Source organism: Barbatula barbatula (assembly GCF_947034865.1).
Source record: "Barbatula barbatula genome assembly, chromosome: 9".
Lineage (NCBI taxonomy): Eukaryota > Metazoa > Chordata > Actinopteri > Cypriniformes > Nemacheilidae > Barbatula > Barbatula barbatula.
The window spans coordinates 5,329,762-5,343,772 of NC_136772.1; the positions used below are offsets into that span (position 1 = coordinate 5,329,762).

General features: G+C 38.9%; 1 protein-coding gene across 1 annotated transcript in view; it reads right to left on the reverse strand.

The window, feature by feature from the left end:
* map2 (microtubule-associated protein 2) overlaps nt 1-14,011 on the reverse strand; it is a 73,632-nt gene that overhangs the window by 31,467 nt on the left and 28,154 nt on the right. The window contains exons 3-4 of the mRNA XM_079464553.1: nt 10,245-10,346; nt 1,864-2,110 (exon numbers count right to left, since the gene is read on the reverse strand). Coding sequence (XP_079320679.1) covers nt 1,864-2,077 — 214 coding nt within the window. The 5' untranslated portion in view covers nt 2,078-2,110; nt 10,245-10,346. The remainder of the gene's footprint in view (nt 1-1,863; nt 2,111-10,244; nt 10,347-14,011) is intronic.

The window sequence follows — 14,011 nt, forward strand, 5'->3', positions numbered from 1 at the left end:
ACGGAGATGCCCTGGCTGAACTTCCTCATGCCAGAGATTCTGCACTCACTAGTATCTAAAACAAGATTAAACGATTTCAGGGAAATGCGCACAGAGGTATAACACAGAACGACTTTTAGAATCGTAACAGTCTGTTATTAACCTTGGTCTATCATTGCAATGGAAAGAACTGGAGATAATTGTTCACTTTTGGTTAATCATCTCATTCCTTTCGTTCGCATTATTAGGTGTCATACATTAAAGAGCGCGGTGAGCTTCGCCCCTGCTGTAGTTCTCTCTGGATAATATCCAGTTTGATTGCTATGAATTATTTGTCTGAATGTTTCAGTAATGCAGGAAATTTGGGACCATATAATCCACTCATGCAATAAAAGTCCAAATGTCATTTCTGACCTCTTGACTTCTAGTCTCATCCTGTGATAGCACACTCATAGACCGACATTTAATATATTTTGCACACCAAAACTGTAAGTTATGGATAAAATGAGAATTCTGATTCATGTCTAAGAAATCTTTTCTGTTTCTTGAAAAAACGCTTTGCTGGGATGGGGGCATGACCAAACATTTTTATTATACTATAACAATTTATATCACGGTATAGTTATAACGCTTAAATACATTTAGAAAGTCAAATCATGTCCACACCACATATGTTTCATGTCTTTTTATAATAAGCTGCCACTCCTGCATAGGATTTATTTTTGAGTTGTCCTGATCGGTGTGTTTAAGTAAAATGTACGATCTGTTTCATGTTTGATGTCTGACATAGTGCACTTCTTAATTAAGGTTGGACTACTGCAATGCTCTTCTTGCTGGTCTTCCTGCAAAGGCTATCAAACCACTTCAGCTGGTTCAAAACGCAGAAGGACGCCTCATCTTCCAACAGCCCAAAAGGGCTCATGTGACACCCCTTTTCATCTCTCTCCACTGGCTACCAGTTGAAGCCCGGATCAGATTCAAGTCACTGATGTTTGCATACAGGACTATCACTGGATCTGCGCCGGCATACTTTTACACCCTACTACACTCCTACACCCCATCAAGAACCCTGCTTTCAGCAAACGAGCGGCGCCTTGTAATGCCTTCTCATAAGGGCACTAAATCCCATTCCCGCTCATTCTCCTTCCCAACTCCTTCCTGGTTGAACATTCATCTCAAAAAACGACTCAAAACACACCTCTTCTGTGAATACTTGACAGACAAATGAAGAAGAAAAAAAAAGTACACTAACCCTCTCTCTTTCTCCCAACAGGTAGTGGTCTAGCTTTTGTTGAAACTAGTAACTTTGTATTAACACCTATCGTACTATTGCTCTTTTAAGACATATCGCTTATTGCTCCCCGAACTCTTTGTATGTCGCTTTGGATAAAATCGTTGACTAAATGTAAATGTAAATGTTAATGACACACCACAGTTTATAAAAATCTTTTGACAAATCAGATTTGTCATTTGCCATTTTATCCTTTACAATTGTACATACTGTATCTCAATATCGCCCAACCTTACCATTCACAAAGCCACATCTTTAGCCAAGAAGGCCAGTCTATTATCATATTTAATCTATTTCAGCATGCCTCCCCCTAAAACCAGCACATATAAAAACACACAACAAAACTGTGTTGGTCACTTTACAGATTGATCAGTCTGTCTGAGTGGGCAGCACTTGGCCAAAAGAGTATCTGGCTAGCCAACACTGGAATTCTACCCTAGTTATGAAAATCAACATATGTAAATCAGCAATTTCAAAGTAAACAATCCCAAACAAGGGAGGCCAATCAAATATAGAGAACTTTTCTCTGCCACATATTCAATCTCTGTGGAAATAATACTCATGTCAAATGATATCCATGTTTTATTCCTTACCCGCAGTCACAGCGTGTCCAGAGGTTAGATCTCCGTTGAAACCATTCTCTTTGGCATAGGAGGTGGGAGAACCAGACTGGGCACCACCTGGCTGGCAAGTCCTGTAGGTGGAAGAAAAGCCATTCTCTCCATGCCCACCTGGGGAGGATGAGCCCTGGGCTCCCGGAGATGACCACTGGGGGCTGCTGTCCTCAGGTTGCCGACCGTCTGCCATCTGAACCAGAGAGGAGGGGGTCACTCCTTACTCCTAAAAGATAAAGCAGCAGTGTCAGTGAACGAATCTGAATTGCTGTGTCTGGAACAGTGTACTACCATATTACATTTACATTTATGCATCTTTTATCCAAAGCGACTTACATTGTATTATACATTAGTTTCTGACTATGTGCAATCCCCTGAGATCGAAAGCATGACCTTGGCGTGCTAGCACCATGCTCTAACCACTGAGTCACAGGAAAGCTGGGGTCGGATTATTATCTTTATTGTTTCTGCAATATACTGTAGTATGGATACTTTTTGTATGCATGGTATACCTGACCTACTCATTGTTTACTCATCCCATGACATTGTATCCTACAAGGCAACGCATTTAACTTGCACTTTCATTTTACAACTTCTCAGTTTAATGACCAGACATTGAGCTTGTAATTCCTAGAGTGCTTTAAACTAAGAGGTCTTTTTGCAACCAATACTTTTGCACATTTAGTAGGCCTGCTCGATTGTGAAAGAATAATAGTCACGATTACTTCATTATGTTGAGATCACAGTCATATTTAACACGATTACGAATTCAATTGGAAAACAAAGTCAATAAATATGTGTATATTATTTATGAATAAGTCAAAAAATAATGCTTGATTCCACTTAATAATAAATAAAAATAAATGTAAAATAGATATGCATGAATGGATACATTCAAATAAATAAATAAAAATTAAAAAATTAACTTAAATGAGACAATCCTTGCAAAATGAAATGCGGGATAATTGTTGGAAGCCAAAACTTTTATAGATTACGATGAATTGTGCAGCCCTAACATTTAGTCAGGATTGATAATGGTTTTTCTTATGCTAAGCAATTTCAATAAAGTTACTTACAGTACGTCTCGCCTCAAGTAAATCTATCTAATTTAAAGGATGTTAAAACAAGATGAAACAAGGGGGCGGTTATTGGCCAGAACAAGATGCAAACTGGACCAGACTATTTGGGGCGGGACATTATAGGCTGGAGAGGCGAGAATATGTTTGAGGATGCCAGAAAATTGCTTAAAACCTACTCCAAAAGCAGATTGTTTAAAAAAGAAAACAGTATCAAAGTAAACTGCCGTTAATACGACCAGAATACATATTCCAGTATTCAATGAAGCAATGAAAAAGCTGAATTGTCATACTAGTTTTACTAGTCATATATCCTAGGGTGCAGCGGGATCACCACCAGATTTTTTTAACCTCCAAATTCCCAATATAACATCTGGTTATTCACTCCTGTCGGCTGTGCATTTACAATTACGCATTTGGCAGATGCTTTTATCCGGAAGCGACTTACATTGCATTTGTCCTATACATTTGTTTCTAAGTGTGGATCGAACCCACGAACTTGGCATTGTTAACAGCACGCTCTGATCACTGAGCTACAGGAAACTATGCAAGTTTCATGGGGAATAAAAAATACACTGTGTCACAAGAAGGGCATTTAGCCTCCATGAATAATAAAGAAAAGCAGAGACAAGAGAAGAGCCATCCTCACAGCACCAGCAATTAAAGTCAAGCGTTTTAGAGTGGTAGCTTGTTATTCGTAATCTGTAGTGTCAGCTTGTGCCGTCTCTCAGTTCGGAACTGACTTTGGGCCACCAGAGACGCCCACGATATTATTCGCTCTGTGGTGTTTCTGAATGGCATCAGTATTTCTGATATAGTCATCGATAGAGGGTTTGATCCGCCAGCACTTATTTCTTTCTGACTGACAGTAAATCCTTAAGGAATCCCGCCTTCTATTCCATTTTCTCCCTCCCTCACTACCTCTCTTTCCATACCTCTCGGGGTGTTTTTGAGAGTATTGTATATCTCAAAGCTTTTAGGATTAGTTCAACTGGTTGATTAAATAAAGTTTTAGAATGATTGCTTGTCACGCTAGTGCTGGTTTTGAGACAGAGGCAGAAAGGCTAAATATAGCTAGCATTACTGAAAACAACCCTATAGAAAAAAATAAGTACAGTATTTAGCTACACGGAACATGAAAAAGGTGACATGCTATATACAAGATTTAAAAAGTTACGATTGTGGCGTTTAACATTTGTCAGTCACCGCCACTGATCTAGGCCACCCTTCAACCACAATTCAACTTCTCCGAAGATGGGTCAGTACCTCTGAAAATGCAAAGTGAATCACAGGTAGATAGCAAAAAGCGTGGGCACTTTCACTCTTTTTTGTCTATGTGTAGTTTCTCAGGACATCCGTTTCAACACTATCTGTAAGCCGAAAAAAAATGTATGTGGGGAAAAGTACTTAAAGGAACGTTTAGGAAACAAATTGAGATATGTTGCTTGAAAGTGACAAAATTCAAAAATGCGAGCAAAGCTTGTGCCACGGGCGCAGAAAAGTTCAACTCTCACTGTCGTTTGCTCACTTCGAAGCTGCAAATCACTGTATGTGTCTCTCTCTCTCTCTCGCTTAGTTTAAGCATTCTGTTCATGGTCAAGGTCACTTTCCAACCAATTGCAGGCATCATGAAAGCCTGCACAGTATGTGACCCTAGACCACAAACCAGTCATAAGGGTACATTTTTCGAAATTGAGATTTATAGATCAACTGAAAGCTCATTAAATATGCTTTGTCAGTATAGGACAATATTTGGCGGACATAAAACTATTTGAAAATCTGGAATCTGAATATATGGAGAAAATCACCATCTAGGTTGTTCATCAGAGTTGCTGTAGCAGGCTGTTGCTAAGAAGAAACAGCTTTGTTTTAACACTCTTTATTGGCTTACCGCTGTAATGGCATTGTGGAGAGATGAAACCAAAAGCAGAAACTAAGCCTAACATAAATACCCAGCTTGAGTGTTTAATTCCCAAAGATCGTGTCGTTTCCGGCCATTATGGATGCGATTTTGCAGCATCCATTTGCAAAAATAAAGTTTTTATATATTTAAGGTAGTAAATGTACAAATTGTCTTCATGGAACGTGATCTTTACTTATTCCCTAATGATTTTTGGCATAAAAGAAAAATCTATCATTTTGACCCATACAATGTACTGTTGGCTATTGCTACAATTTGTTTATGTCATCAGTGTGTTAGAATTAGCACCCTCTGATGGGTACAGGTGGCTATAACAGTCATTAAACTTGGGGATAGGGGGTCTGGATAGGCACTGACTGCAATGACAGCAGGTGTGGGCAGGGTACCAGATCGGGATGCCAGACTACTGACAATCTATACAGAACGTATGCTATGAGCTGTGGCAAAGCCAGGTTTGAGGCCAGCCAACAAACTCAACCCACAAATGATATATACTAAGTGTGGGTACATAGTACTGCTCCCCAAGGGTCTGAGTAATATGATTAAAGTCAGATTAGTACAAGAGATCACTTGGAGATATGCTCAATGTGGTGGCTGTAGGAAAAGAAAGACATAGGCCTTGGCATAGGCCACGGCTATACAACTATAGCATCTTTTACTATACAAGTTTGAACATATTTTATTTGTAATCTGAACTAAACAATTTGGGAAGATTTGGCTCTGTGTCTAATAGCTGGGGATTTTGCTAAGATTGCCACAAAGTGAAGTTGCTTGCCTCAGAAGATTCTATCCTAAAGCCGAAGCTAAGATCAAAACTAACACTTACATTTTACTAAACAACATCTGATTCCACAGATCAGATCAAACCAAAGGCATATGCTATTTGTTTTCTTATAAACAGTATAATATAAACTCCCTCTTCCACAAACTGTGCCGGGAAAGAAAAAGCAGCATCACAAACATCTGTTTATGACTTACTGCCTACTCCAATTTATTTTCTGCCATTGTGGCTCTGCAGGGGCACCTCCTGCACACAAAGATGGAGGTCCACTTCATCGGTCACACATCCATGAAAGAGCAGGGTGGTTGAACAACCACAAAATCTTTTCATATCCAGCCTGAGGGGTGATACTTCACAAATTGTGTCGTTCATCTTGCTTCTGGGAATCAGCACAACAGGAAGTCAACCTGCCTCCTGTGTAGAGATCAAGACAATCTCAGTGCTGGCTGTTGAGAAGACAGTGGTGTTTAAATTGTCCTCAGATGACCAATAATACAAGCCCTGCATCTTAAAGACACTGGAAAATGACTTCAAAGTCTTGCTGATAAAAAAGGAAAGCCATACACATCCTTTTTACATCAACATAATTCAATTTTATGTTAATTCGGTTAACTTAAAAGGAGAGTTCTCTCATTAATGTTTTCATTATTTACTTATGCTCATGTTTTTCAAAACCAGAAAACAACAACCACATGCTTCTTAATATCTCCCTTTCCATATAAACATCAAGTCATACAGGTTTGGAATGATACTGTATGAGGGTGAATAAATGATGAAAGATTTGCTTTTGGGTGAACTATCCTTTTAAAAGTGACCATTATGTGGGATTAAAAAACAAATAATAAATGTAAATGCATTTTAAACAATGATTTTTATCAACAGTTAGCTGAGCCAATGCCAAAACAAACCCCCTGACCCTTGTAGTCCTAGCTCTGATTGGTGGATAAAGTATGGTGGTCACAAGCGCATTCCAATTGGCTGAGAGAGGATGGCAGTTGGACGAGACATTTCTTTCAACCCAGATGGAAGTGACAGCTCTGACCTTATTTTTCCCAGAAAGGGAAGCAGAAAACCTCAATCTCTCCCTGCAACCAAAGCCAGTTGGCAGACATCAGCGGCCCTGGGCCTCACACGGCCCTGAGCAGACAGTGTGATATGTGCAGGCCATCCAAACCCTGCAACCTTTAGGGGTGTCTGGGAAGCTGTGAAGTTAAAGCCCCAAACTGTTTTTAGGGATTCTGTTTCTACTGTCAGAACTCCCTATGGGGTATGGCATTAAATTGCCCCACTGGAAGATGAACATTTGCATTGACATGCAAAGACTTTACTAACTTTTCCCATTCCAAGTTTTATAACTTTGACTAATAACTTGTGAATGACAATACACATTCGAATAGGCCAACCACAGCATCTTGGATTAATCCTCGGAATATGGCACATACTGACAGTAAACAGTATTTAAATGAATGAATAAAGCAATGGATGCCTGGATGAACACTCGATCTGAAACCACACGAGAGTAGAAATCCTCACTTAAACCTTTGTCGAAACTCTTTTGTATACAATTTCAAAGCATTTTTAAGCTTCTGGTTTGCAAATCAAGACTCGCAGGTTCGTTTGGAAGTAAAATGCATAACATCAATAGAAAATGCTTTAAAAACCATGTCACAGATGACAAGATGAAATGGAATGACTGACATGGATAAATCGAAAACAAACAACTTTGGGTTTCTGAGTCAAGTATGTCAGCTAGATCCCATCCCAAATTCCAGATCGAGTGGTAAACGTCAACTTGCCAAGACAGGCAGTGAACTACCAGATATTTAAAGCAATATATATATATATATATATATATAGAATGTACTGTATATGCTGGCAGGTAACATCAATTACCTGCCAGTTAAATCGATATTCTTTACTTTCTCATTCCATCTTTCTCAGGAGACCTGGCTCACTCCTGTGCAGCTGCATTGCAGAGCCTTGTACTCACGCACAGACTTTCGCACGTACAGCTCAGTTTTATGTGTTGCCAAAAAACAGACAGAACAGCAACTGGACTGTGTCTGCTCGGTGTGGACTGAGTAGCCTTCAAAGACTTTCCAATGTTTTCTGACATCTGACGTTATAAAATGAGGACAGATGTGCCTAAATAAACTATGTTTTATGGGATGTTATAGGAGTTTATTTGCAACAGAAAGAGAGGTTGGCATAAACCTGTGGGTTTTATTTAGATAAAGTGATTTCTTGTCACCTGAAGAGTAGCACAGAGTGATATATCTTATTCTAGTGAAACACAGCTGAAGTACCATTTCCTCTTCAATCCTTTTGCTGTATCTGTGAGAAACTCAATATACAGAGTCAGGTATTCAGTTATTCCGTGTGACATTCCTCATGTTGCTAGCTTATGTGAAGAAGCTCGGCCACAATTGCATGGCTTTTCAGGGTTTTCAATTCAGGCAGCTCGATTCAATCACTTATCCTATAAAGACTTAATGAAATTGCCCTTGAAGAAAATGATAAATTATATAAACAACCAGCACAAAGGCTATTTAGCGTATTTTTTAAGATGCTGTTACAGATAATGCAGTCTTAGTTATAATGGGAAGCCCCAAAAAATGATACAAAATAATCTCAATAAAGACATTTTGAAGAACGTTGGTGACCAAACAACATTGGCAAGCAATGACTTCCATTGTATGGACAAAAAACCACTGTGGAATTTCTTAAGACATCTTTTATATATAGTTTTATATATATATATAGTATAGTTTTTTTAATTAACACAGCATATAGGAATTTATAGTCTGTCTGATATTTGACTTGTGTTTTGGCTTTGCTAATAGTCAATATGTTTTTTTGTACAGCTGCTTTGTAACAATGGAAATTGTAAAAAGCTCTATAAAAATAAAGTTGACTGACTTGACTTGACTTGACTCTTTTGTCCTTGTCTGTCGAAAAAAGTCATTTAGGGATATGAGGATTTGTTTTCCAGTGAACTATATTTCTAATGCAGTGATTTAATGAAATGTTAATGGTTGCAGCTAGAATAGCAAGTAAGATTTGAAAAAGAAGCACTGCCATTTTTATACAATTTTAGTAAACTTTAGCTTGGTCTTAGTCTTAATAATGATAGCAATTCTGTTTGCGATTCCATTCACAATCCTAAATGCTCATTAAGGATTTTTGCCGTCTAGGGAAAAACCTCACCCATCTAGTTTAACTGCGTAAGACAACCCAGCACATCACAGGAGAGTGACAAGGGTTTTTATCGGCATCTCATTAGTTTGTTTTCCTATTGGCGCTCTGCTATATTTAAAGGTCATTATTGTTTGCTGTGGGATCTTGCTAAGGTAAGTTTAAACATTCACACCTACAGCGGGACTATTGAATCTGCTATACAAATAATATTGCAACAGCTTCTTACACGTGTGATTAAAGCCTGCGGGTTGGATTATGCGTCTGCTGCGGCTGTAAAGACTGTAAAAACAAGGTTGCATAAGTGTGGTCGTGACATCTTGCACAGCTCTGCACTGCCTGCAGGCTTGATATTGATGCTAATATGGCAGCAAGAAGAATACGCTAGCAAAAAACTGTAAGAGAGCGTTATTGAGTTATGTGCCATATAGAGGCCATATTATTTTCTAATCTCTGTGAAATATCCATGTGACTCATGACTGACTCATAACTTCGGTCAGGAGAACTGGTGTCTTAATAAGAAATCTTCATGCTAATCTCCTTTGTATAGATGAAGATTAGCCACAATCGTACTGCACATTAAGACACCTTTATAAGCATTATTTTAAACAAAGTAAAGGGCTGCATGTGTTCCATCAAAACAGAGACATGAATCCCACCTCTTTCACGCCTCACTGTGTGGGCGTCCGTTCGTGGGAAGATCGACCCACACGTCCAACACATCAACATGAACATGTAAACATTCATTAGACCAAACGGAAGAGCCTCCGCAGCTCTCCGAAGGCCAGGCGTGCATGAAAAGCCGAATGAAGCTTATAAAAAGGCGTCTGCTGAAGCTATGGTTGAAAACACAGAGGCAGCGAGAAAGGCAGAGCGTGGCTTATTAGATGGCTTTTGTTTTGGTGTTTTGAGGCTGTGCGTCACGCTCATTCGCAGTTTGAAGAGCTCTCCCCTGCCCTCTCAACCCACTCACAGCTCGCGTTTTTCTAAAGACACGGCTAAAAGCATTCTCTCATAGGGTTACAATTGTTTCAGATCCACAAATAAACAAACAGAGTTCACAAATTTTACATAAATTCACAAATTAATAGAATGAGATCTACAAATACATGGTAATTGCAAAAAAACAGCACATTCACAAAAAAAGATGCAATAAATATTCAATATTTACTAATGTTTTAAATCGCATACACTGCTGGGCATTCACTGGTAGATCGCTGCATGCATGTGAATTTAAATACATTTGTAGCTGCGAGATGTGCACACAATTCCACAAGTAGGTGGACGACACCCACCAATGCCACCATCCTCAAAAAGTTGGTAACAGAGGCACTTCATATGATTTCATAGGTCATTCTGGAGATAAATAGAAGGGATTGGCTGGTACCTGTGTAGTTGGTGCTGGACTCCAGTGATGATTGGTGGTGTGTTTAGGAGGAGGGTTCAGAGCCCAGAAGAGTCTCTCAGACAGAATCAGTGCGACAAACGCCTGCAAATGGGGGGAAATGCTGTTATCCGACAAGTTATATAACTATTATTCAAGTATTTCAAAATAAAATCTTGTCAAATGTTGACATTAACATGAACTAAGATGCACAAATGGTGTAGAAGTATTGTTCATTGTTAGTTCATGTTAGCTAATACATTAACTAACTGTTAACAAAAAGCTTTTTATTGGTAAATATTGCTGTTATGCTAAATATTGCTTTATTTGTTTTGATGCCTAGATGAAGAAAGCAGGATAGATTATAATTTTTTGTGAAGCTGCTTTTCAACAATAAACACTGTAAAAAGCGTCATATAAGCCGAATTGGACGGAATAAATGAAGTAGTTCTTTGTTAAAATGTGTTGAATGTTTAATTTGATGCTTTCAGTATTTTACGTCTCACATTAAACACTTCTCTACATCAATACAGTATGTGAGCCATCACCATGTCTCATGAGTTTGTGAGGAAGAACACATGGAATTATGTGTTGCTTAAACACAAAATGAGATCATTAGTTGTGTAATGAGATCACGACCTAGATGATCGGTCGTCATAACCGTACCGATCACACACTCCTATTAAATCCGCAATATGAATTCGAAACCCTTCCCTTTGTTTTAAAACCTACTGAACTGCCTAAACAGAAACGGAGTCTTGATCTCCTTCACACACTCCACAGACGTAAAGAAACACTGACAGATTTTCACTGCAACACTGACGCATTCTGCAAAGCATACATACACAACAGGCATACAGGTCTTTGATCATAGTAACAGAGAGCATCTCCACAGGCCTGGACTAAATAAAGAGCTGAGTTATCAGTCTATGACAGCGCCCTGCCACACTTGTCACCTCTGCTTATCTCCAGTCATACTTTTAAACATGTCTTTATAATGGAATATAATAAAATGATGACTACAGCTTTGGTTCCAGATAAACCCGAACCATTCAGTATTCCCATTGCGTATGTATGTAGAACAAGAGAGGGTGTCTACAGAAATAGACTGTCTAGAAAAGGCAAAAGAGGAGAGACTGGCATACCCCACTTGTGTCCCAGAAAAAGTGTAGCTCAGTGCTAGCAATGCCAGGATCATGGGTTCCGCAAATTGCACGAATATATAATTTTTTGTTAGTTCATGTCGATATAGTTATTCATGTTAGTTCATGGTGCATTAACTAATGGTAACAGTGACAACGTTTGATTTTAATAATGTATTATCAAATCCTGAAATTAACATGAATTCATATTAATTAATGCTGTAAGGGTGTTGTTCATTCAAGGTTGCTTGGTGAACCCATTCTTCTTTTATGACAGGCTGGCTGGCTGGCTTGTGTTAATAGGAGATAACGTCACCTACTATCCCTGTGTATTTATATATCTGATCTTATGTTAAATCGTGTGCGCTTTGCTGTAGTGTTAAGAGAACAGGTTTAAGGTTGCAACCATTTGACGTCAGGGATTTTGACGCAAAGATGGCGGACTCCGAATAAAAATGTTTTTTCAAAGTTCATGAATAATGTGACAGTTTCACTGTTTTTTTATTTCACATTCATAAAGTCATAAAGTTTTTTTACTGTATGAAATAATGAGTAGACTTTAAGTGTTGGATGGACCCCAGGAAGACTAGAAATACTGGGCAGAGCTAATGGCGATCCAAATAATAAACAAACAATAAACCTGTCTATCTGTCTATATCTACCTATATCTGTTTATCAGTCTGTATCGATCTTTACCTGTCTATCGGTTAGTATTGATCTATACTTGTCTGTCTGTCTGTCTGTCTGCATATATCTATATCTGTTTGTCTGTCTCCATATATCTATATCTGTTTGTCTGTCTATATCTATCTTTACCCGTCTATCTGTCTATATCTATCTATACCCGTCTGTCTGTCTATATCTATCTATACCCGTCTGTCTGTCTATATCTATCTATACCCGTCTGTCTGTCTATATCTATCTATATCTGTTTATCAGTCTGATCTATACTTGTCTGTCTGTCTGTCTGTCTGTCTGTCTGCATATATCTATATCTGTTTGTCTGTCTCCATATATCTATATCTGTTTGTCTGTCTATATCTATCTTTACCCGTCTGTCTGTCTATATCTATCTATACCCGTCTGTCTGTCTATATCTATCTATACCCGTCTGTCTGTCTATATCTATCTATACCCGTCTGTCTGTCTATATCTATCTATACCCGTCTGTCTGTCTATATCTATCTATACCCGTCTGTCTGTCTATATCTATCTATACCCGTCTGTCTGTCTATATCTATCTATACCCGTCTGTCTGTCTATATCTATCTATACCCGTCTGTCTGTCTATATCTATCTATACCCGTCTGTCTGTCTATATCTATCTATACCCGTCTGTCTGTCTATATCTATCTATACCCGTCTGTCTGTCTATATCTATCTATACCTGTCTGACTGTCTTTATACAGTGTCTGTCTGTCTGTATTTCTATACAATCTGCTCCTTACAAACTTTTCTTCTCCTGGTTTTCATTCACTATCTATTATGGAGTGCCAGATATAAGCAGCAAGACTCTCCGTTTCAGCTGCAGGGGATATGATGTGGAAAACATAGAATTTTTCTCATGCCACCAGATAATACGTGAGCGTTCAAAACACTGACTCACGCCACATGAACATGAGGGCCCTCTGCAGCATGTTCGCACTGAGAACTCAAACAAGACAGAGTAATGCCGCCCTCGCAGGCACACAGAGCCCGCACGGGTCTCGGAACCAGAACTAACATACTGCTGCAGCAGATGGGCCTCAATGCATCCCTAAAGCACACACAGGCAAAAACCTGCCATGCATACACACTGTAAACATACAAACAATGTTTATACAAAACACTAACCTAAATGCTTTACGTGATGTCGCAGTGGTGGAGTGAAAGAGGTAAAAACTTTCATACATGCGTAGCTTCAAACGTGCAGTTTTTAAATTTAGTATGCGTTTCACACATGATGTCTCCAATTTGCACTTAAAGCAGCGTTATTTACTACTATTATTATACTATTATTTTCCCAATGTTACTTGGAATGCATCTTGATGATGTTACCGCCCAGCTGGTTTTGTTTACTTACCTAAGCCTGTTAAATATTTGGTAAGTGTTCATTTTGGACCCTGCATGCTAAGCACCGAAGGCAGGCAATACAGCATTGAGGAGGAGGAGGGTGGGCCTAGTGCTGAGTAAGATCTGCGTTAACCGCAGGCTCTGGTGTGGCCATCTCGCTTTCTTTTCAGGATGTTATTATGTGATTTTCAGATTAAGCGGAGTCTAAATTAACCCTGCCTAAATAAACTCACTGACTACCCAATGCAAAAAGAGAAAGCACAATAACTTGGAAAACATCCAAGAGAACCACATAACTCGAAGAAATGAGAAGATGTAATGAAAATACACGACACTTGTGCCTGGACGCTTCAAAGCAGACATTCATGTTAAAAGCAGGAAGATTGGCAGATAGAGAAAATATGCTTGAGTTGGACTGCTATCTCACCCCTTGCACTGTGGTCTCTGAACACCACCATGTTCTTTATGTGGTGCGGAGCATGAGTTGTGCTTATATTTTATTCTTTCTTTTTGCTTTTCAACAAGAATTATTTGCCTGGAGTTAACTGACGGCTTGCACATCGTGACGACACTATG